Source organism: Dicentrarchus labrax, unplaced genomic scaffold (genome assembly GCF_905237075.1).
Source record: "Dicentrarchus labrax unplaced genomic scaffold, dlabrax2021, whole genome shotgun sequence".
In the NCBI taxonomy this organism is placed as follows: domain Eukaryota; kingdom Metazoa; phylum Chordata; class Actinopteri; family Moronidae; genus Dicentrarchus; species Dicentrarchus labrax.
Window position 1 is genome coordinate 13,801,373 of NW_026136705.1, and position 26,270 is coordinate 13,827,642.

At 37.4% G+C, this 26,270-nt stretch overlaps 1 protein-coding gene across 2 annotated transcripts; it reads left to right on the forward strand.

The window, feature by feature from the left end:
* LOC127363928 (androgen receptor) lies at window positions 1-26,233 on the forward strand. 2 transcript variants are annotated; one of them, XM_051400887.1, is made up of 9 exons: window positions 1-189; window positions 436-1,849; window positions 7,691-7,842; window positions 8,009-8,125; window positions 14,195-14,473; window positions 16,581-16,725; window positions 20,955-21,085; window positions 21,231-21,382; window positions 22,280-26,233. In XM_051400887.1, exons 2-9 carry the CDS (start codon window positions 681-683, stop codon window positions 22,436-22,438), a joined length of 2,304 nt encoding a protein of 767 aa, XP_051256847.1. In that variant the 5' UTR covers window positions 1-189; window positions 436-680; the 3' UTR covers window positions 22,439-26,233. The 2 variants fall into 2 exon arrangements, with proteins under 2 accessions (XP_051256847.1, XP_051256846.1); XM_051400886.1 differs by lacking the exon at window positions 1-189 and having other exon boundaries at window positions 219-1,849.
* Window positions 26,234-26,270: the final 37 nt, after the last annotated feature.

The window sequence follows — 26,270 nt, forward strand, 5'->3', positions numbered from 1 at the left end:
GTAACATCTGAATTATCTCAATTACTGACCACTTGCTTTTAAGTTATGTACTTTGGAGCACGGTGAAAACATCTCTGGGAAAATTGGAAAATGATTAAGATCGACACTAGTTTCTCAATTTATCCGGTAAGAACAAACCAAAAAAAAAAAAAAAAAGGAAAAAAGGAAACAGGCTTCTGCTCCCATAAAGTAAGTCGAGCGAGAGTCCGTAAAAAATACTACTACTACTACTACTACTACTACAACACACACACACACACACACACACTCACTTTGCTATAAAACAACTGGAGACACAAAGCACAGTATTGCATAATTGAGGAGTTTGGTTTGTGCGCCTGCAGACTTGGCACGTTAATAATAAACGTCAATTTACATCTCTCTCAAAAGCCAAATTTGAATAATTAATAATTGAACGCCCTGCCTTTATTTCAGTGGGGGAAAGTGTCGATGTTTGCCAGATACAAAAGTCCTTTCCGGAATTCACCTTCAGTCAGACCGAACTTGAGCGCCCCTGACTCTGATTTAGGAGGAGTTTGTGACTCCTGCAGCTCTCCTAGGACCTTTACCAACACGTTTTCCACAACGTGAGAGTTGGGTTGAGCAGTAACAATCACTGGGACCTGCACTTGCATCGTGCAAAGTTCCAGTCTCGTTGCCAAGTAAACACTTTCTGGGAAATGAGCCAAACTAACCGACAGTTATCTTGTAACAAAATGTGGACAGTGGGTGCGAAAATAAAGACAGGCGACGCCGTGAGCGCTCTCAGCATGGCGCAAAACCCTGAAGAAAGTCCGGTCTATTTCACCAAAAACTCATCGGGAAATGGTGCCGACAGGCTGAAAGAGTCCGACCATGCAGACCCAAACACTTACGGATCCGGACACACGAATTCGTTGGCTTGTGACATGGAAAAACACTGCTGTCAAACAGCTGCTGCCCCTCAGGAGGAATTGTTAAACGCCGACTGCCGTGTGGGCGACAGCCGCTCCTTTTCAGCCTGCGCCACAATCTCAGAAACAGCCAGGGAGCTCTGCAAAGCTGTGTCCGTGTCTCTGGGACTGGCCATGGAGTCCAGTGACACCAGCGACGTGGATGGTGGGACTCTCCACTCGTGTGCTGCAAATGACCACATAAGAGGAGAGTATTTGTTCGGAGTTGGAGCCGTGCCCCTGAACCGTCCCGGAGCCCAGGCTGCCGACTACAAGTGCCCCGACCGAGATGACCGGCCCCTGCACGGCCAGAAGCAACTGGTGGAAATGTTCAAAACTTCAGAGACTGCTGCGCGTCTGCATCACCTCACCTCCACATGGACCTCTGTGGATGAGCAAAACTTCACAATGTGCAAGGCTGATGACATAACTTCACAAAAGATAGATCATCTGGACACATCAACGCGCGCTGCCTCTTGCCCTTATGCCCAATCCGCGCCAGGCAATTTGGCACACTTCGGCCAGGCGAGAGAGACAGAGAAGCCGTGCCGAGTCTACAAGCCCCCCAACGAAGCGAGGGACTTCGCGGAAGCCATGGAGAACAAGTTCGGTGGTTATCCAGAACAATACAGCGTTAAAATCAAATCTGAAGACCCCGAATCTTTGGCGGCTTCGTGGGGTACTAATTACACCTTTAATGAGAAGTACAACTCTCAGTTTTGGGGTTCGAGGCAGCAGTGCATGAACGCGCACAGCACAGGAGCCAGCACCGCGTTCATATGTAATCCATATGAACGGAGCGTGGTGCGTCCTGAGCAGTGGTACCCTGGCGGGATGCTGAGGCCGCCCTATCCCAACTCCAACTACGTGAAGACTGAAGTCGGCGAATGGCTCGATGTCGCCTACAATGACACCAGGTAAGCTCTAATAATAATAATAATAATAATAATAATAATAATAATAATAATAATAATGAGTTGAAATAATGTTTTGGGAGCAGAAAAGTTTGAGTTTGCGCTGACAAAAAAAAAACTCAAATGACCAGAGTCTGACCTTAATCTGACCCCAGGCGTGAGTGTTGAGATTCTGTGGAGTTACTCGCACATAAATTAAATGTTTCTGGTCAAGTGTAGATTGACCACCTGCCGGCCAGTAACAGCAACAAAACGCAGCCTTTTATCAAAAAATAATCCAAATTTAATCCCTATGAATCTTAATGATTGTGTATTTATTCCTCACAGTTTAAGGTCTTGACGGTTATTTTATTGACAACAAATGCGTTTATTCAACACTTGTTTTTTCAGTTAAAAACTAAACTGAACAGATTTTTTTAAAACTCACATTTTCTGCTGTATAGACAGAAGTGTATTTTCGGACATCATTGGGCTGCTTTCAGTAAATGCACTGGGAAACTTAAGCTCATCAAATTAGACATTTTATTTAGATTTTGAAATATTTGGCTGGTGCACATCCACCAGCAGTTTAAAATACATTTGCAAGACACAAGCTGATTTTACATTTCTCTGTTCAAAATATTACTAAATTGAAATTAAATCCCTTCAGATTATAAGAGGGTGCAAGCAGCCCTTGTTAAAATACATAAACATGAATAGTAATTCTAAAGACATACATAATAAAGATATTCTTTATTAATGTCAACACTGTGAAAATAGGATAAAGTAATAATATCTGTAAGATTTGTTAAACATAAAGTTCTGTTCAAGAACATATTTTATTCATAACGTGCTTTTTTTTGTTTCCCTCCTTCATCAAACATTAAAAAATAATGTTTTTTACTGTGTTGTCTGGTTCACCAGCTCATAACATCCACCTGGACATGAATGGAGAAAGTGTGATTCTGTTCTGAAACAACTATTTCTGAATGCACCCAATGAAAAAATATAAAAATATGCATCTCTTGTAAGAGAATATCATCTCTGAATTTGTTGGATTGATTTTATAAAAAGGTCAGCTGTGACTACAGAATACACACAGCAAACTGACTTCTTTTTTTAAGTGGAGGTGAGCGTTAATAGCTCTGTCACAATTTTATACGTTAGTTAACAAATGTTTCCAAAGGTTTCACATGCTTTGTTGTTGTGTTCTTAAATAATACTCAAGGAATTTTTAACTTAAATTACATTTGCATGGTTGACCGACAGCCACGAGGTACCAGGTGTACACGCAGTTAACGTCATCGTGCCTTTTCTCCAACTGTCTGTGATCTCACTGGATTTCCAAACCAGAAACATCTATGCCAGGAATATAAAGGGAGCAAAAAACAGTGATGTTCTGTCTTATGTATATGTAAGGACAGTGAAACCGAAATCCCAAACAAGGAGCTACTCTTACAGAGAAACACATAGAGGCATAGCAGCAGGATCTGCCCGACCTACTGAGCTGTGATCTAACTTCATCTGCTCAAGAAGACATGAAGCCTTAAATATACTTTGCCTAATGGCAAAAGTACATACTGCTTTTATTTTAATTTTATGGTAATTGACCTTTATTGAATAGCCTATTTTGACTGTAGGCGACAGGAAACACGGGGAAAGAAAAAGAGACGGCTGATCTATGTAAGAGGTCCCCAGCCAAAGCTCAAACCAGTGTCATGGGGGCTTTTATGGTATGCACTTTAGACTTCTAGGTCAGCAGGATGTCCGCACGAACATAAAGACCTTGAGCACTGGGAGATCCAGCTCTCGTCTTGCTTATGACCTCAAGTCCCACGGCTTGTTCCAAGAGGCAGTTTTATTGAATTATCTGGACATTGTTGCTGAATGAAACCCAGACCATGCTCCAGATTTGAATTTTACTAAGCGAAGCTTTTCAGAACGATATGTCTACACGTCTGCATTTCCATAATCTGATGTTTGAGTTTGAGTTACTCCCATCTATAATGTGTAAATATACATCAAACAGCTGTTGCCCCTTTATTTCCATTTGTCGCTTAACTGATGGAAACACAGCTCGTTATTACCCCTACCGTGATGTATGATGGGTGCAGCATTATGCTACTGAAAGGACAGGAAGACTTTAAGGACTTATTAACATATTACATTTTGATATTCGTCTGTTAGTGGCCCAATCAGAGAAATTAGCTGAAACAGCAAAGTTGTTGCTCAGTTTTTCTTGTATTTAAAAAAGAATAGATGATAAAAAAGTCCAAATAAATTAATAACTTGTACTGTGAACACACTCGCCTTGTATTTGGCTATAGCTGCCATGATCTGCTGCCCGTTTGCAACAGGCTGACCTCTGCTGAACTTTTTTCTGTCACCAAATTGATAAATATCTCTTCTATCATGAATGAGCACCTGTTGGATTGCCTCCTGTTTCTGCTGCTGAATTAGCATTAAGTGAAAGAATTCTGTGCCTCAGTATTATTTGCAGAAAAAATACAGTGCAGTAGGTGATTATGTTGCTGTTTCACCCAGTGTAAATATAACATTGTATATAATGATGATATAATATCTTTGTAATACTTTATATCAGCATGCTTGATTACTATTTGTCAACAAAAAAAACAGACAACAAAAAAGACAAAAAGTCACTTACTAATAAAGAACACAATACATTAACCAATATATAAAACAGAGACAAGAATCCCACACAATAATCATAAAAGCATAAAACAAATGGGTAACAGGATAGATAAAACTCCTATAGGAAAACTAGCAGCAACATGAAAAAACTCACTAGATCAGGCGTGTCCAAACGTTTTCCCTTGGATGGCCAAAACTGAAACTTAATGGTTGGCCAATGACGTCCAAAAGCAAACATCTATTTTATTCTATTATTAAGATGCAAAACGGCACTAGGATCCTAGTTCCCTTAATTGACTGACGTTCTGCGGTAGTGACAATTAAAATAAAAAATTTAAGTACACTTTAAGTGTAATTCTGCCTGCCGTGCTCAGAGTATGAAAAATAATTCATATTTAGGGATTCCACTTATTTACAGAGCATTTTTACCTTAAAAAAGAGTGATTAATTCATTAATGTTTAGTTATTATTTTTTTTACATCCAGTGGGCTAAATTGATCCTCATAGCAGGTCAACTTTGGCCCACTGGCCCCACTTTGGGCCACCTTGCACTATACAGTGTGAAGTGCTTCAAGAGCTTTAAAAACATTTGCCCTATTGTCAAATTATTTAACCCAGCGAGTGGCCTGCAGAGCTATGTTTGGACTGTTAAAGAGGCGGACAGCTTCAGGATATGTGCTATTCTGGAACCTGTGTGTTCTGGTCTGAATGCGTCTTAGTCTTTTTTGAGAAGGAAGGAAATTAAAAAGTTTCATTTCAACTTTAAGGACCTGTTTTTGTAATCTAGTCTTATAACTCTGGCTGGCATGATGCTAAACCACACATTTATAGCATAAGGGAGGATGCTCTCCACTGCTGCTTTATAAAACCTCACCATACCATACCTGGAAATACCACATATTTTCACTAGTCTTAAGTTTTCTTGGCTTGGGTTGGGTTCGTTAGGCATAGGCACGATCACAGCTGAATTCAAACATGCTGTGCAAGGGAGCAGTTAAAAATCAGTGAAAATAGAGGCAAGTTCACTACAGAGTGGTCGGACAAAACATTAATGTGTTTTATACATTTTGGTGTGGCAGTGAACTGCACAGCTGTAGTTTTAGTTAAATTCTGGGCTACATTAGGACTATCATGCTTAGAGAACATTTTGATTTTTTTTCTATCTTTGTATTTGTTATATGTTCCTCTTTAAAAGCACTTTGCAGCAATGTAAAGACACCACGATTAGACATATATGTCATTTTCTGGAATTGCTAAACTAAAGCGTTTTTTATGTTAGTGCCTTGGCAACATGAACTTTCACCGAAGTGAATAGGTTTTTATCTTTAATCACCAACTCAGTTTAGCGTTCCCCGCTTGCTCACCAGGCAGAATCTTTACTGCAGGGGCCCAGTTTCACGTCCAGCCCGAGACCATTTGCTGCGTGTCATCTCCTCTCTCTTCCCGTCCCTCTCTGCTGTCCTGTTAATAAAGCAGAATGTCGAAAAATACAACCAGATTTTAAGAATTACACAGGGGCTTCAGCAAAGACCGAAGTTGACCTTGTCTGCCTCAGATCTGTACTCACTGTGAGGCTGTGAGTAAATGTGAATATGATAGTAATTTATGGCAAAATTATTTAAACAAATCAGCCACTATATCAAAGTATATTCTAATCTCATCATTTAAAAGATGATACAATAGTCAGTGTTTAAGTCAGTGTGAAAAAATAACACACAAGCCAGAAAGTAATGAATGAAAGAATGAATGTTTATATCTTCTCTAGGCCCTTACAGACAATGATATATGGCATTAAAAGGTGTAATAAAGGGTAAAATAAAACTTCTACATAGTTAGACACTATCCGTTTGTTAAGCTCTACTGTTGAGATTAAACAAGGATCTTTTATCCCTGAATGCTTGTAAATCCAGGAACTTCAAGGTCAGAGGACTGTTTGCTCCTCCATTCTCCGCACATAAATGCCACGGTTGACAAACTGTTTCCTGGTACTATGCAACCTGGAATTAAACTAATAACAATGGGCTTCACCCTGGCTGATTTAAAGCTTAGTTACAGAACATTTATACATTTATTTTCACCTTTTGCAGTTTTTTTATCAAATTGAAAGATAATACTTTTAATAATTTTTAAAAGTTACCAAGTTAGCAAACTTAACAATCTAACAATCCTGTGAACTTTGTTTTAAAAAGCAAGATGAATTGTGGTTTGTGTCAGAAAATGGACCCATTAGACTGTATTTAAGAGTGAGAAGCAGAAAGATATTTTAAAAAACTTGAAGGCGTTCGAAATGTACAATTATGCATAATAGAGAGTCTGGTCTGAGTTTAAAGAAAAAAAGTGAACCTACCTCTTAACATGTTCTATGTGCAAATGTAACTGATCCAAAGTGTATTTTGTGTTTGTTGCATTGGGGATTATTAACTGGTGCCTTTGTGATTTGTGCCCACAGCGTTGGCATACTGATCTTGACATGCGTATTTTTTTACATTTATTGATGGATCAAAGACCACATGAGAATTCTGTGTCACTTTTCATCACCTCACTTCTTCTTCTCTCATTACATTCACAGCCCTAATCTCTGATCTCACACTACTTCATGATTATCTGCGATAAGGTTTCATAGTGTATTAGTCTAGTCTCTGTTTTTTGATATCGAAGTTGCACGTCACTGAGCCAACGTTATGTCTGAGCCTTTTCCAATCTCTTAGTGTTCAAGGCTGAGGCCGGGCGCCCATCATGCCCCCTTGGCCACGGTTTCCAACACCGTTCTCAGTCATCACACTCTCCACCCTCCTTAAATCACTCACTGAGAGGCCTTGGCACGGTTCTGGGGAATGAACAGTAACTGCTTTGCGGTTAAAGTTTGGACTGTATTTAACAAGTAAAAAGCAATTATGGAAATCAGTTCCACGTTAGGCTTGTCCCAAAATAGGCTATTGGTTTCATAAGATAATAAAGTCACATAGAATAAAAATAGTGAAATACCAAAGCAATGAATATTGTGTGCCATGGCCCAGTTGATACATAAAAATAAGGAAACATCAACGATAGGTCCTAATAACAATAAATTATAATTACATTAAAGATATAACACCAAAGTGGGAAACAATCAAATGTCATCAACAGAAGATTAGTACCTTGTTTTTATCATACATGTGTGTCCTGTAGCTGTGCATGGTTTATATAAGTCCTGTTTCATATGTTTGACTGCAGGTTTGAAGCTGGCAGAGAGCACATGTTCCCCATGGAGTTCTTCTTTCCACCACAGAGGATGTGCCTAATCTGCTCAGACGAAGCCTCCGGCTGTCATTACGGTGCACTCACCTGCGGCAGCTGCAAGGTTTTCTTCAAAAGAGCTGCAGAAGGTAAATCTCAGAGAATCCTGAGTTTTGTGCCACATACATTAACACCTGTTGCCTTTTATTGCAATCAGAGTGATATGTACAGATTCTGTACATCTAGTGTTTTATATTTTTGATCATTCAACAGGTTAATGACTACAAGTAACCTCTGGTTTCTCTGTCCATGTAGGCAAACAGAAATACCTGTGTGCAAGCAAAAATGACTGCACAATTGATAAGCTAAGAAGAAAGAATTGCCCGTCCTGTCGGCTGAGGAAGTGTTTTGAAGCCGGAATGACTCTCGGAGGTAGGCTGAATAAATGTACTAAAATCTGCTTTTAAACAGCAAAAATTGGTTTTTTTTATTTAATTGCTGTGGTTTATTATAACGTTACTAACTATTTTACCAGTCGTACCTGTCATCATCAGTTGCACTTTACTGCAGTCCCAGGATGTGTGCAATGTGAATATGCATTTAAAATATTTGCATTTGTGCAGTATGGACTCTAATAAAAAGTGCGCATTACATACTGTATGAACAAAGCACACTACTGAGAAAGTGAAGTCCTAAAAGTGAAACTATTAATGGTTTCCCAAGACCAAGTACTTTATTCTCTCTACACTGCACATCTTAGCTGGCTCTCTTCAATTGCAGCATCATCACAATAGGGGATGTTACTGATAATCAAGCCCCTGACTGAGCTGCCATGCAATTTAGACCTATTCCATTCACTTCTCCTTACTGTCACCCAGACTTGTTCGTCATATTAGGCTGTAAAGATTGACATGTAGTGGACTAATTTTAGTCCTGTGTTCAATTTTCACTCTCTTCCATTTTCTCATTCTGTTAACGGTGAAAATTGTACTGGAAGCACAAAGCTGACATGAGACATGTGAATTAAAGCAGCAGACATGCTGGCAATTTTGCCACCAGTCACTGACAAACCCATGGAGGGAAAATGCGATCTAATGCTGTGATTGTAAGTAAAAAGGCACACCTTTTCTATTTGTGGCTAAAAAGAGCCTCCTTTCACTTATGTTCTCATCCTAGACATGTAATTCACTCACGGCATTTCACAGGAAAATTTATGACAATCATTTGTGGAAGTGGAGGCAGAAAAATTATACATTCGGTTGTATTAACCCCAAGGTTTTTTACTCAAAATACTTTAAAGCCAGGTCATAAAATACTGGAAGAAAAGGGGAATTCTAGTTTGGCTAATTGGATTCTGATGAATTTATTACAAAATTGTAAAAGCATTGGCAGTTATATAAATTAAATTATAAACTTTGTCTCATTAGATCATATCATTAAGATCTGTTATTTGTTTCCCTCCTTGTAGTTTGTAAAAGAAGCAAAGAATCCTGCATTTGTTGAGTTTGGCATCTGTTCAAGACTGAACTTCATAGTTTTTTTTTATAATAATTTGAATTCCATATTGTTCCTGGAATCTTAATTACATCCCCGAATAGAAATTGAACAGGAAGGTTACTGTTGACAAACCATGACAGCAGTCTCATTTTGCTTATTCCTGAAGGAGGTTCACTGCACATCTGCACTTTGGCTCATTACACTTTATTGATTTCATCATACTGTCACACATTACAGCACATTAAAACCTTTTACAGTTTAGCATCTCAACCCCTGATTTCCTCGGAGCTGGACACTTTTTTTTCATGAAGTTTCCAGAACAAATTGTGTGTTACACAAAAAACCACTTCAGCTAAGATTACACTAGAGTTCAACTTTTTTAAGGATTTACACAAGTTTCCCTTCTCGTCCAACTTCTTAGTGGAAAAAAGCCAGTGCAGGGATGCAGGACTGTATTACTTCGTCCACAAAAAATATATATATTTCTACTATAGTCATAAAGTTTATTGACCATGAACACACTGTAAAACAGTCTAATAAATCATGTACTTTTAAAGAAAAGTTTGAAAATCAGAGAAGAGTCCAGCAGCAGTATAATGAAGTGTTGATGGAGGGTTGGAGTCCAGTGATGGTAACATGTGGGATGCCACAGATGAGGCCAAGGTGCTGCTGAGGAGACAGGAAGAAAGAAAGGGATGAGAGGGTCAGCGATATCTCGGAGAAAATCCACAGGTTGCATCATTGCCATAATAATGTAGCAGAAGCACACCAGTTACTGGTTGAAGCATCCAAGCCTTACACTTAATGTCCTAAAACTCTGCAACCTCGGCAAAACAGATTAATGTTCTCTAACGCTTCATTCTGACTACCCCTCCTCACCCCAACCTCCCGTCCACAGATGTTGATTTAGCTATCTAGCATTAACTCTGGCCATGCACGTTTACAGTTGTCAGCATCTATTGCTGCTATTCATGCCTCTCATACAAAATCTCTCTGTGGATAGTGAGATATTTGTGGAGTGTCCTCTTTGAGTTACAAATAATATAGTCCAATAAAAACTTCCATATGTTTCATGACATGATGAAATTCCTTGAATGAATGACCACAGGTCTTCAACTTTGCCACAGTTCAGTGGATAGTTTTTGGTTTGGGCTTTATCAGAAAAGGGTTAATATTATGCCACAACTTGCTTTCACTAGGGCAGGGCTTCCAGGTTGTTGCTTGGGCATTAGTATATAACTTAATTATTTAGTTAATCCATCAGTCCTCAACAAAGCAACCCAATGGTTCTTTTCCCTAGATTGCCCTTCTGACTCCTCCTGGAGGATCCCAAAGTGTTCTTAAACCAGTTGAGCTTTAAACTGCGTGTCCTTATTTGTCCCAAGGTCTTCTCCCAGTTCTTCTTCTCTCTCTTTTCCCAGCTAATTGAAACTAACATCTGCTCTACATACAAAGTAATAGTGGGTCAATGCAGAGGCAATAAATATTCATGGGGTGGCAAGAGGTTGGCATGGAAACTTTAAGGTGGCAGAAATATATACTGGTTTAACCGTAAACAATCACATATATCAACATTAGCTTGAAAAGCCCCAAACAAAGCTATTTTAACCAACAGTCATTACATTATTGTGCCACATTTGTAAAGCATTGAATATAAATATCAATGCTAAGGTAAGGTGGCATTATAAATCAATAAACTGTTTTATTTCCAAATCTTCAGACATTTTTCCAAATACATGTCCTTTTTCGTCCTTTTTCATTGAACCTAAGCCTATCACTTAGTTAGTAATAATTAAATAAATTTCCATTTTTTAACACATTGTTTTTAAATTAAATTAACATGTTAAATTTGACAGCATTTGTCACACAACTGAAGTGGCCAGGCATTTTTTTAGGGGTGGCAGCCAACCCATGCCACCCCTCTAGATCCACCCCTGGGTCACTGCTAAGGTCCCCATGAAACTCTTTCACTTTACAGCTCATTCATTACAAGATTAGAATGGGGTAATGCTATGTTATTACAGAGTTAGGAACAACGCACTATACACTGATAATGTATTGGTAAATAATCATGTATAGTCTATAGAAGGTGGCGAAAGACTCCAAGGAGACATCTTCAAATGTCTTATTTTGTCTGAACAACAGCCCAAAGCACAAACAGAACGAGTTGAGATAAATTATATAAAACATTAACAAAATGACCAAAACATCAAAATAGTTGCCAATAAATTTTCTGTTAATCAACAATTTGAAAAATGTAGTTATCTTTTCAGCTTCAGTGAAATGATGCTATTAATAATCAGTCAGGATAAATAAAACAATCAATAATAATGGAACAATTTTAGTGTGAAATCTTTTAAATTATGTAGTAATAATGAGGTAAAATGAAGTGAAAGAGTATTTTGATGAAAAAGAGTGGGGTAGAGTAATATCTCTAGTAAGAAGGTAATATTGGGGTATTTAAAATACTGTCAAAATTGTACTTCAGAATCTAATGGGAAGTTCTACCCAATGTAGTATGTCAATCATTACAGCTTGTGTAAATTTGCTATTTCACAATTATAAAAAAAGACGTTTTCTGGAAAACTTCAAATGATCTGGATTGTTCCTGACAAGTTGACTACGGAACAATTAGAGTATGAGGACAAGAAATTTTTAAGCGCCAGTGGAAGGTTTTATCAGCCTTCTCTCGCTTCTTTCTCTTTGTGTCAGACTCTCTCCCTCATACCCTTCCAGAAACACAACTTACATTGTTGAGCTGATGATGTAATGACAGCTACAACTTGGAAACCAAAGTGAGATCTGTAAAGGCGCACAATACAAAGAGGCATTTCAAGAGCAGGAGAAATTGCTAAACTGACTAAAATAATAGTTACAATAAAGGTCATGATTATAATGGTGATAAGACAGGTAATAAAGGAAGTGGACAAAAAACGTCTCTGAGCAGAAAACTTTGTAACAACTTGATTTGAGTAAAAATGGGCTTGTAATGGATAAGTCAGTGGTTTATTCTCTAGAGGTCAGTCAACAATGTATCATACCAACTGCAATATGTGAGTGTAACAAAGGCTGTGCTTGAATTCATCGTTTTGATGTCGACCTCCTGTTTATATTGGCTTCAGCTCAAGCATGGTTATCTTAAGGTTAGCTCAACCCAACCTGTTTACACTGTACTCTGCAAAGATCAGATGGCTGCCTGTGTCACAATTCAGAATCCCAGGGAAGAATTTTTAATTAACCATTTTTATTTCTAATGTTTGTTATTGGATCAGAAATGGAAGTGTGCGACTTGCAAATTATCCTACTTATATAATTTGCAATTTGCTTTCAACTCTGCTACTTTTGAGAGAGACTTAAGTCGTGTCTATAACTGGCAATTCAATATTTATCCAACTGAACTGAAAAGCCAGGCTGCGGTTTTAATGAGACATTCTCTATCTAGAAGCTGCAAGAGGCAAATGCAAAACAATTAACAGTTAGTTTTTATGGTCAACATTGGATTAAAGAAATAATATGTCGCCTCTTTTTTTTTTTTTTTAAACTTCTTATAACTAAAACATTTATTTTCTAATGAATTAGATTACTATTTTAAAGACCTTGTTTCGTACCCCTCTGTAACTGAACAACAGAATTGTTTGGCCTTCAATGCACTGAGCACATAGTGACCATCTGTATTTGTCTGTCATTTACTGTCCAACACAGCTGTCATTCTGAAATAACAGGCTGAACTCAAGCTCAACTGTTTGCAGCTCTTGTACTTGTGGAAATAAAACAGTCAGTTATTGAGTGCAGTGAATGGTTGGTGATCTTAAACCTGATTGTTAAAGAACTAAATTTATTTTTAGCAGAATATAATTATTCCATTCTGATTGTATTTACTGTACATGGCAGTCTACTCCACCAAATCAAAGACCTGCTCCAATTTAGTTTGTAAGTGCAGGTTGTCATATGGAGCAGCTGCCTCAGGAGTTTCAGCATTTGTAAGTAAAGAAATTGTAGCTTTGTCATGGCATTGATGGGGGAGCAGGTTTTTTTTTTTCAACATACAGTATTACATGTTTTTGGAGTTTTGTTGTTTCCAAATCCTTTTATGTTTTGTAGTGCATATGGAAACACAAATGTAATGCAAATGATTCAGGCAGGGGTCCAATGATCAATTTTCAGCAAAGCCTTTTTTGGAAAAAAATGTAATAACAAGAAAAAAATTTTTTTACATCTTCATCACCAGTAAGCTCTCACACATGATGACCACAGGCCTTTCCACCAGATGAGGCTCATCTGTTCAGAGATATTTCTTTCAAATGGAATATGATTCAATATCTTCAAAGCTATTAGGTAGATCCAGCTGAGTATTGTTGGGTACAATTTATATTTCCCTTTAAAGGTTACTTAAAACCCAAAGTTGCAGTATAAGAAATTTCTAACAGATGATTTAGAAAGTAGAATTACATTAATTCGCAGCACTGTTGTTTTGGTTGCACATGTTTCCTGTAATGTTTAAAAGACAATTACCTAAACAGGTTGTGTTAGCAATGATGACCTGAGAGGATTTCATTCATCAATTTTCAATCAACAGTTTTGTACTAGTATCTATGATTGTGATCATTTTTTGAAAGGGAAACCCTCTGGTATCATCACTCTGTCTGTTCATTCTCCATACCGCATTTAGCTGTAATGGGTCCAATTTAGCAGTAAGAGATCTTAAAATCAAAGGCAGAAAATCAATCATGGCTCCAGACTTTAGAGCAATGGCAGTCAGTCTAAATCAATCAGATATGTGAAAGCTGAAGTGATGGGATTAAACATCTGACTTTTAGTTCTTTGTTCTCTTTTGTATAGTGTGCAATTTAGTGTGCAATACAGTTGGAGACTGAAGACCCAACCCAGTAGACCAGGCTTAATTGTTAAAGTGTGTGGCAAAAAAGCATAAATATATTGTTATAACTTAAGTTGTTACCTTTTTATAAATTATGCTGATTCTTAATGTCTTGCTTTTGTCTGTAGCACGCAAACTAAAGAAGATTGGACAACAGAAAAACCTTGAAGAGGATCATCCTATTCAGGAACCTGTAGAGGTTATCCAGAATATCTCTCCTAAATCAGGCCTGAACTTCAACTCCCAACTGGTCTTCCTCAACATCCTGGAGTCCATTGAGCCTGAGGTGGTCAATGCAGGACATGACTATGGCCAACCGGACTCAGCTGACACCCTGCTCACCAGCCTCAACGAGTTGGGAGAGAGACAACTGGTCAAAGTGGTCAAATGGGCAAAAGGATTGCCAGGTAGGACACTAACTGAAGTTTTTGTTGGTGACTTTTAATTAATCACAGAGAGTTATGTTTTCATTTTTGTTAGTCAAGAGACAACAAATGCTACAAAGCCTTCAGTAAGTGAATTCTGACACTTTTTTGGCCCCTTGGGGGCAGCAGAAATAAGCTGTAAGGACAACATTGACATATTACGATTTAAGTTGATTTGGCTAACTTGGTGGCAAAGAGCTGCAGAGTCAGGTGATACTTGTCTGTGCATTTGTAACTATGAGTGACTCACTTCAAATATAAGTATTGCTATTTGATCCATTCTGATTAAATACTGGCATCATGAAATGTGTCCTTAGATGATAACTGACGATAAAACCTGTGACAAAATGCAGTGAACCAGGGCTCATGGTTTTTTAGCTGCTTTAAATCTAACTCCAACATCTGTGGCCTTTGACTTTTGTCAGAAAGGAAACATATAAAATGAGAAGAAGTATGATTTTGCTCATAAAACAGGAAAATCTAACCAGAGGGACTATGGCTGGCAGTATTGCTTGATTATTCCCTGAAAATAGAGAAGCCATTCAGTTATTCTCCGGTCTTCTCTACCCATAATTAAATTGGACTAAAAACTGAATGGATAACATCTGAAAACCAGATAATAATATACAGCACAACCAAAGGGAACCTTAAATATGTGGAACAGCTGTCTGTTTTGTAATTACCATAACAGCTCTTGTGTTGCTATCTCATCATTAGAAGTTTTCATTGTGGAAAAAAGTGTCACAATTTACATAAAAAATGAATAACTGTTGGAGGTGCTCTAACCCACATGCCTGACAGGGTAGTACATGCGTCATGGTGTGTGTCCAAGGTAGCGAGGAAAAGGACCCAAATGCAGAAAACCAGTCAGGCTGGGGGGTAACAATCAATTGAGGCTAGCCAACAGAGAAGCATACTAAAGGCTAAGAGGCCCAAGGCTACTTGAAATCAAGCAAAGCGCTAGCTGGTAAGCTACTAGGCTGCTCAAGGGAGATGCTATGAGGGTCCATGAAAAGCACTGGAGGTCTGTGAGCAGAAATTGGAAGATGCAGACGGGCTCAGGAGTAGTGCTTGATAAAAACTTCCAGATGAAGAATGCCACTGCAAACTCAGGGTCCCACTTCCAGATGGCAGCGAGGCCCTCCAGGAAGCCTGGCTCTTAATTTAGGAAAATGTAGTCACTCCAAACTGATCTCAAGAAAATGGTAGGCAGGGCTGGTGAGTCCATAACAGATCATGCCGTCATGTGGGTGTGTGCAAGGAAGCAGGGAAAAGGACCCACATACAGTCATGATTTTAATGGTAAAATGATAATACATAAGCTGCAGCTTACAGTCGAAGGCAGCAAGTCCAAATTCCAGAAGTGGCAGGAAAGGGTACCAGCAGGCAGAGTTCAAGTTCAGGTTCAGGTTGAAGAGATTGGAAAGCAGGCATGAACATTGACAGGTGGGAAAGTCTAAGGGCATCAGATGGAAAGGCAGAGAATGACAATGACTGCAAAGCTTCATAGAAATGTGGAGGCCTTGGGAATCTGGCTGAAAAGAGAGACAGAGATGCAGATTGGACAAAAATAAAAACAGCTGAGGCAGCTGTTGTGACAGCATGAGGACTTTATTTATGTGGCTCTATTCATACAGGCTGGTGACAATACAGTAAAACAACCTCATGCAGAATTGTGCACGCAAGAATAGAAATGGAAAAAGTGAAATTGTAAATTTCAATCTACGATTTGAATTATGTCAATAAAACATTCTAATCAAAAGCCAGGCTGAAATAGTTGGCTTTATGTTTATGTTTAAAGATATCAACAGTGCTCTCAGATCGTCACCAAACATTTTTGTCCTGTACTTCGGAACAGCTAAAAGACTCCTGCCAGAGGAGCTGACGGGTTCTCCTGGTTCATACATACATAGAGAGTCTTAGTGTAAAACCATAAAGTGTTTTTAAAAGAAGCAAAATCATTTTTAAATAATTATGAAAACTTCTGGTCCTTCTCAGCACTCTGGCAGCAGTGTTCTGATTCAATTTGATTGAACTGCAATATTGCAGTATTGTGCCATATTTTATGATGCTGAATCTTTGTCCTTAGGTTTTAGAAATCTCCATATGGATGACCAAATGACTGTCATTCAGCATTCATGGATGGGGGTGATGGTGTTTGCCCTGGGATGGAGGTCCTATAAGAACGCCAACAGCAGAATGCTCTACTTTGCCCCGGATCTTGTGTTCAATGAGTATGTATACCAATTCTTGAATTCAATTATGTCCTGCAGAATGGTTTCATCAGGGGGTGACCAACACACTGTGCTCTATAGAGATCATCCACCAGTTTCTCTCTGTCTTCATCTCTTTCTCTCTCTGTCGTTCTCTCATTTGCTTTCCTGCTCATCCACAAATACAAAGAAATCTCTAGAATTTTATAAATGTGAAGTAGGAATGGCTACAGGCTTTTTGGGACCATGTCCATCCAATTTCTTCCTTAAGTGTTCTTTTGTTACTGTGAGATTAAAATGAGGAACATTCGTTTTCAGCATTCAAACTCTGACGGCCCTGGTGAGTGACGCTGATTCAGATCGGAATATTATTCATGACAGACAACAACAGTGATGAGGTCTGTTCGAGTGTTAGGGAGGAATATTAATGGCCTTATTTCCCTTAGTTCCATCAAATATTTACTGCCATAGATTTGTGGAAGTAAATAATGTAAGTTGATCTTATTTTGGTTATTTGTGTTATTTGTAATGATATACAGCATACAGGATATTTTACACATCATATTTTCCTACATATTTTTAGAAAAGTATTATGTAGAACAGCAAAACTATTTTAGTTATACTCCCATACAGGAATTGAGTTTTTACATTTTAATCACATTTACATTTACTGATTAACTGAAGTTTGGTGCTGATAAATACTGTTTAGTATATATTTATTTATTTATACTATATTTAGTATATATATATTCATATTGATTCAGATAATACATCTAGAATTAAGATCAGTTGGCATAGGCCAAGACTATGATGTGTTAACATCTGTCCATGTTGCATATCACAGTTGGTTGTAATAATAGATCTCAAAATGTATTAAAAGTCAAAAAAGTCTATCATGATGGATGTAAGTCCTTAGAACAAGAACAGGTGGATAAATTTGAAAGGTGGTCCAAAATAATTTATATTTATGAATATAACCAGAGGGTTAGCCTTGTAGCCTTGTAACTGGAAGGTAGCTGGCTCGATCTTGAACTGGCAGGATAAATCTGGTCAGAGAAGTTAATGAACAACAAAACTCAAAGCGCTCCACGGAAGCTGCTCAGTGACTGACAGACAGTAGTCGTCAAACTGGGCAGCTCCCAAGTACAATTTTGTAACTGTGTGAGTGAGCGTGAGACATTGACTTGCTGAAAAAGTGCATTTGCACACAGGCAAACCTGCACTGAATAAATAAAGCTTAACAAAAGTTTGTTGTTTAAATTATCCGAGCAGCCAAGTGTATAAAAAGGAAATATGAAAATTAACTAAAGGTTTAACATGGCAAAAGTACATTAAGCTATTTGCATTTAATTATATGTAGAATTTAGATATTAGACAGCTCTATGCTGTTTGGTCCACTAAACCCAAACTGTGTCACTTAATAAATGAGGGAAGTCCATTAGTGTGTTGTTTTCTTTCCCTTTTTGCTGTTTTAACTGTTCCTGAATGTGACACCACAATCATAATGCAAACTAGCAGCAAAGTTTTTGACAAATTGTGAAACTATGGGAGTGTCTGTCCTGGCAGGTGGAATCAACATTCAATACATCGTGGAGACATTACCAGATCCACTTGTTGTTTAGGTTAATTCCTGCAGCAATCAGTAAACTATATAATTCAGATTATTTTTGGTAGTTATATAATAGTTATGTGTACACTAATGCATTTCCTGCACATCATTGTATTTACCATGTGCATACATATCTGTGCTCATACAAATCTTTTTGTGACACATAACCAATAATTGTGTGCGATCTGTTTTGGAGTTTTTTTGTTTGTCCCTTTTTTGTTTCAGTGTTTCTTATAGTTGCAAGTTAGTTAGACTCTTTAATCCATTAGTTAGACCATCTGGAGATTTAACAGATGGTGTGTTCAAAACACAGATTACACAGTGGTCATACAAAGATAGAAAGCAATGGTTAATTTAGTTGTTAATAGGATTTCAGTCAGTTTAGTAGAATAAACTAATATATATTCTATATACTGTTATTTTATATCAGTGTGTAAGATTTAGTGGCATCTAGCGGTGTAGTTGCAGATTACAACTCCCTTGCCTCACCCTCCCCTTCCAAACACAAAGGAGAAACTATAGTGGCCACAAAACACACGTCCCAATCTAGAGCCAGGGTATGGTTTGTCCATTCTGGGCTACTGTAAGAACATAGTGGTTCAACATGGCGGCCTCATGAAAGGTGACCTAAAACAGCTCATTCTAAGGTAACAAAAACATAATGATTCTTATTTTCAGGTGATTAAACACTAATTAAAACATAGTTATGCATATTATATTAACAGTTTGCCTTTTTCTAGCTGTCTACGTGTAAGCACTGGGCTTAGTACAGGCAAAAAACATCAGGGAATCCCCAACAGATTAAAGGTGAAAGTATTAGGATATGACTACAGGGAGATTTTAGTGTTTCTCGCTGATTTTCCACAACCTTTACTTAAGAAAAAAAAGTTTTGATGTCACGATGGAAGTTGATTTATTGAGTGGTTTTTCAAGGTGTGGTGGATCAGTAGTACAGATTTTGAGGACTGAATTATGGCTGGTGGAAGCCTTATAAGTCAAAAAGAAAAAGAAAAAAGAAATTTTAGCATGAAGTGTTAATGGACTGAAGGGCTCCTTGTCATCTTTTAAATTAGCTGCTTACCGTCTCCTGCCAGCCAAGTCTGTCCTTTTAAATAGGCAAAAACCAGGCGCAGTCATAGTAATTGAAGACTGAAATTAGGAATGATTCAAAGATTGAAAAAAGGTGCAGGTGTAGACTACTTATATACTTCACCTTCATAAAACACCATCACCCATCACATCAACCATACAGTTATCTGGTTTAATCAGTTTTATTATAACAAGATAGATTTCCATGTGAAATAATAGATATTTACTGAAAACTGTATCTCATCAGACAGTTCATAAAAATGTATACACGATGGTTGCACTGGTGTGTATGCAGAAGCAGATTTTCATTGGCAGATTTTGTTAACATGGGACAGAGCCAGGCTAGTTGTTTCCCCCTGTTTCCAGTCTTTACACTAAGCTAAGCTAATACATGGCTGCTGGCTTTAGTCGTACAATTACCAGACAGACATAAGAGCTGAATCTCTCATCCAACTCTCTGCAAGAAAGTTAATTTCCCAAAGTATTGAACTAACCCTTTAATTAAACTTACATTAAGTCTATAGTTTAGTTGTTTTAGGTGTGTCAGTTGTCCTTCTGACCTGACTTTTGATGTTCTGCTTCATGAGCCATTACAAATCACCAGTGCCTCCACACTGACTTGATGAAGTTTCAAGCCAGAAAGGTCAGCCACCTGCTGAAAATTGTTGTCACATATTGTCGGCTAAATGGCACGATAAAGGCAAGTGCAGCAGCTCAGTGTACAGTAGTTGTGATCGGTGTTTGGAGGTGGGTGTCAATTCAACAACATCAGCAACAACATCCTCCCCAGTGACCTTTTCCATCCAAGTTTCTATATTTTGTTTATATGAGCTTACCCAAAAACTTTGCGACAATTATAGTATACATTGGTCATACACTGTGTACATTATACATTTATATAACCACATATCTGAAACTCGGCATCCATTTCCAGTGAGATGGAGAACATTCAGCTCTATTTCATGTCTTTTTCTTTATATTCAAGCTCTTTTCTGCGCTCTGCAGTTGGTAAAATGTATTGATCTAATTCCTTAAATATACCTTATTTCACCTTTATCTTCACAGTATGTTACAAACTGTCTTTTTCCTGATTCATAATAAAGGCAGAATCGTTTCATTTTGGAAGAGATGGCAAACTTTCTCCCACTATTCTCTTCCCATGCTTGTTGAATTAACTGGAGATTGTTTCCAGCATGATTAACACGAAATATCCTATCACCTCTTATAATATTAGAATATAATTGACTAAAACATTTTAATGAACTATAAAGCCTATTATAAAGAAAGAGATTATAGTGTAACAACGTGTGTTTTTAACATCTTGCTGCAGATGTCACAGCAGAAATCTGTATTGTTATAAAGATAATTCACTGCCACTGTCCTTATTGCACCATTAATAGATATGGCTCTAACCTCTGACATTCTTTCCTCTTCAGCAGTTATTCATTACAGAATAAATGTCCAGGGTGTAAAGCAATTTGTCCTTCACCTCTGGTGATTTGAACATTTCCATTATTTCACATTTCTCTCCCTGACCTTTTTACATCTGCAGACATCGGATGCACATTTCCACCATGTATGAGCACTGCATACGGATGAAACATCTCTCACAGGAGTTCCTGCTGCTGCAGATCACTCAGGAAGAGTTCCTCTGCATGAAGGCCTTGCTTCTCTTCAGCATTCGTAAGTACTGTCCCGTATACTGAGCACCAAAAGGTCAAAACAAACTGCATTACTTTATCCCAAAAGCCGACATGCAATAGACAGAACAAAGTCAGAAATTTAACTTCTAAGCATGTGATCAAAACTGTTTCTCTGTGTTCACTAGTTCCAGTTGAGGGACTGAAGAGTCAGAAGTACTTTGATGAACTGCGTCTCACCTACATCAACGAACTTGATCGCCTCATTAACTATCGAATGACCACCAATTGTTCTCAGAGGTTCTACCAACTCACCCGACTCCTGGACTCTCTCCAGATGGTGAGATATGCCGCTTGTAATGATTTCAAGTTAACTGTGGTTGTATGTACACATGATGATGGCTATGACTGAATCGTGAAAGCTATGTGAAAGATATATAAACATATGGGTGCAAGAGTTGTAATTCTACTAATTTGCTTAAGACAGTTCTTGGCACTGCGTGCAATTAAATCACAGGGGATGCTGTGGTTTTTTTTAATAGCCCACTGAAAGTTGCTGCATTCAAGCAGAATCTGATACCTTAAAATCTAACAGCATGGTAGAAAAAAACCTAATGGATGAGGTAACTATGAGTCAGAGCTCTTTTCTCTTCAGAGAGTTATTATAGTTTTGGCATTTTTCATTAGTTTTTGTTTTCATTTTATTTGTTTATTTATTTATTTCATTTGAATTATCATTTAAAAATATTTAGTTTTATTTAGATATATATCAGTTTCGTTATTAGTTTTTTTTTTATTATTATTATAATGAGGGGGGTGTTTGTCAGGGGCAAAATTTAAGAATCTTAAAATAAGTTTTTCAATACAAACACCCTAACACAGTCATGTAGACATCCCAGTCTCAATAAACATATGCAGCAATGCCTCCTTGTGCTTGTTGTGTTGACAAATTTAACCAAATTGAGACTAAAAGTAAAGACATTTGCTCTATATTTTATTTTATTTTAATTAGTTTACAGTACACAATTAAGTTAGTTTTCTTTTCCTTTCTAAAGGCTAGTTTTTATTTTTATTTTTGTAAAAACAAAAGTTTTAGTTTTTAGTTTAGTTTTAGTGAACTATAATAAAAATTTTGGCCATGTCATGTGTCTTAGGGAAGTTGGATGTACCTTATATTTTCATGCTTCTGGTAAATTGTATTCAAATGATGTTTATTTGTGTGTTTCTTCTGTTTCAGACCGTAAAGAAGCTCCATCAGTTTACATTTGACCTTTTTGTCCAGGCTCAGTCACTCCCCACTAAGGTCAGCTTTCCAGAGATGATTGGAGAAATAATCTCAGTACATGTACCAAAGATCCTGGCAGGTTTGGCTAAACCAATTTTGTTTCACGAGTAGAAGGACTTTTGAAATCAAAAAGTGACTCATCTTTGCTGCCTCCATAAACTTTAAAAAAGGTACTGTTTCCCTACATCTTCAGTGTAATAGCTCCTAGCCCTGTCCTGGAATCATTTTTTCCCTTTTAGCCATAATTGAGATAGTTTGTTCTGAACTATTAAAAGCTTTTACCTAAAGCGCTGCAAGGCATCACCTGTTGACAGCTCTGCTATTTCTGAGTGCAGAGTTTGTGTTTTCAGCTGGAGCAGAGATGCTACTTTACATACGCAGTAAGTCTGTAAATCCTGATTAAATCAACTTAAAAGTAGCAGGGTTAACAACACAAGATTTGCGTGTGACCTGCATTATAAATACACTTGACAAGGTATTCATGAAAACTAAAAAACGAGAGATGGCCCAAAGATGATGATTGGATAACAGAAAGAAACAAATACTTATTTCCCATCAACTTAACAAAATCTGTTTGTCTAAGTGCTGCCTTCAGGGGCACCTACTAAGTTCCTGCTTGTGAAATTGAGAGTGGTAAATACAGCTTGGGAGGCATTTAAGTGCTTAAGTGCCTTAAAATCAGAACTGTAGGTCTCACATTTGTTTTAAGAAGTCTCATAATTTCACTTTAACATAATTTTTTTTAAGCTTTCTATCAAATGGGCTAGATCCTAAAATCCTGGCATGACATTTAAGTGTGGCACCATTTTGTGTAAAAATGCCATGACAATGACAATCAGTGTAAGTATGGTAGTCAAGGATCCCAACTGTAAAACATAAACTTGATGTGCTACCTTATACTTTGTGTAAAATATTAGACTTTTTTTTTTTTTGTGTAAATGTACAGTAAATTTAGTGCTGCAGAAACAGAAACTAAATAGTGAAATTGCCAGTTATTCATATGGAAGTCCAACTGTGTTATAATTACTTACATAATTGTTATTGTCGCTTATGGGCTCACATGCTTCTCAACAACTAGGTTTTGCAGAAAATTCCCTCCCAGTTATATTTCCTGCCTCTTTGGGTCACTGATTTACTGCACACTCTCCTGAAGTCTTTCAGACCAATCGAAGGCAGCTGTAGTATATTTGTTTTTCACTATGGACTTGAATGGTAAATGGACTTTCACTTACTATATGGTGGATTTCTAGTCTTCTGACTACTTAAAGCGTTTTACACAACATGATACATTCACCCATTCACACACACTCACACATTGATGTCACAGCATAGGGAGTAATTTGGGGTTCAGTGTCTTGCCCAAAGACACTTTGACATGCAGATGGAGGAGCCAGGGATCTAACCACCAACCTTTTGATTAGTGAACAACCCGCTCTACCTCCTGAGACACAGGTGCCTCACTTTTTGACAAAAAAAAAAAAAACTGTGTCCATCCAGTATTCAAAATGGGTTAATTCACACATAGTCAAAGGTTTATTTGCCTTGTCTTCGGGGAAGACAGCGGTCAATATGACAGGTCATGTAAGGTTGTAGGACAGGTGTTTTGTCTGATAGCAACCCTACAAACAAAACCTCACATTGAGTATTTATTTGCTCTTGTCAGCTTCTGAAATCAAATACACATTAACAGTGTTTAAATTCTTACAAAGTACAGAATAATGTAAAATTTTCAAGAGACAACCATGAAAGAAACGAGTTATATATTGTTTACCTGTGAACAGTACATTGCTCAGCACAATGCAGATATCTCCACAACACACTGCATGCTTAGCCTACTGTCGCTCTGCACTTAACACCTTTTATCATTATGTTGGCAGCAGATTTTTTCTTGATGTTATTAATTTTACAGCGTTAACTTATAAATATGTAGTGGGTAAACTTGTTAAAAGCAGGTACCTGGCATGAGTGAAGTTGGAGAAAATTGGACAATTTGTTAAGAAGTTTCTTCATTCTTTATTTCTCCACTCCACAGCTTCAAAGTTATTCATAAGTAAATATTAAGATGTCTTTACAATCCATCTACAATCTTAAAAATTGTAACAAATTACAAACTAGAAGCAAAAGATGAATTGATAAAATTATAATGCTAAAATGTGCTGCGCTACATGCAGCATACACAGCTCTTGACCCGTATAACATCATACCTGCTAGACAACGTGGTGTTGAAAGTATCGTGACACGGCGGGGTGCAGCAGGGAACGGGAGAGTTGAAGAGAAACAAAGAAGAAAGTATGGCACGAAATACAGGCAAATGCTGAATAAGAACTTGATTGAGAGTGCCAGAGATCTTAGGTTGGGGCAGTAATGTTCCAACAGGACAACAAACAGAAACTTAGAGCCAACTCAACACTGGAAGGGCTTCAGATGTAGATTGAGTCCTTGACTGGCCCTGCCAAAACCTCAGAGATGAAAACCAAGAAAAAATCTGCGGAATGCCTTGAAGATAACTGATCACAGACTTGAGTAAAAATGTTTAAAAAACTAATTAATTGAGTTGAATGCGATTATCACATTTGTATTTGAAATAGTATCTTTCGGTAAATGAACTCGAATTGTAGCAACGTGTTTATCACAATTCAACTCAAACAAAACTTTAAATTAACTTCTATGGTATATTCTGCAGCGATGTTTTATAACTGTAAATTCAACACTTTTTAACAATTCCACATTTGTTTTACAAGCTTGTAGATGCATGCACCATGTGTTTGTATAACTGTATGCAAATTTGCAACTGTATGTAATTTTTAGCTTTACAGAAAGCAATGCATGGACATCCATGCATCCCTCCAATTACCTGTTTATTGTATACTTACTGATAATGTCATCATTGTTCAATGCATGGGACATCTTCAGAAGGCATGATAACATTTTGTTGTACAGTATACAGTGATGAGTTGACTATGACAGTCAGGTTCACATTTTTTGTAACTGATTTGTTTGTTTGGAACTCATTGATAAACTTCAGTGGAGTGTTTGGAGTACTTCATCTACATAAATGAATGTCTTCATGTCTTCATCTTCGTCTTTTTATACAATATTTGCTGTGTGAATAGAAATGGGGGAGAAGAGGGAATCCAGAACAAATACAAGTGATCCATGAGACATCACCCCACCAACAGCTAATCATAGCCCAGACTCTTGAATGAATGTGTCTGCTGTTATTTGAGAAAGCAGCAGTTCAGTGTAAAGTAGAAACTACACAGAAGCCTGATTAAGACACCAGAAGTAGCCAGATTATATATATAGATATATATAGATATATATATATATATGCATGCATGCACAAAAACAGTAAAATGATTTGGAGCATCAGTATTTTAATTAAGCACATTATTCTTACATTTTGATCTAATTCAAACGTTCAGAAATATTTATCAAGCCCTCTTACATTTCCTGAACGCACTGTACTTTAAGACTGTTACAGTTATCATTTTACTATTTATCTTTGAAGTGAACACTGGTTCTAAATAATGTTGTATTTTTTTATGCTTTTTAGCTTGATGTATTACACATAAAGGCATTACCAGTGCCAAGGGATCACACACCTCAGTGAGCCACACTGTACATTTTTAATACTAATATGGTTTAATCATAGTAGGCCACAGTGTTTGTATTATGTCAATTGAAAATAGCTAATATGTGCCCTTGTACTGCGTATTAACCTGGTTATTTGTACATGCTACAGTAACTGTATATATTGATTAGTTTAATGTCTGTTTTGGTGTCCAAAGACTTGACTTTTAAAGTAATCTCTTTTATGATTTATACCTTTTGTGACCTGTGTGTTTTTCAAAATTGTAAAGCTGCATCATCTTTTAAAGGCAATTAAAATAATTCTGACTCTGAGGACGGCATACGAGTTTGTTTCAAGCAATTGTACAAA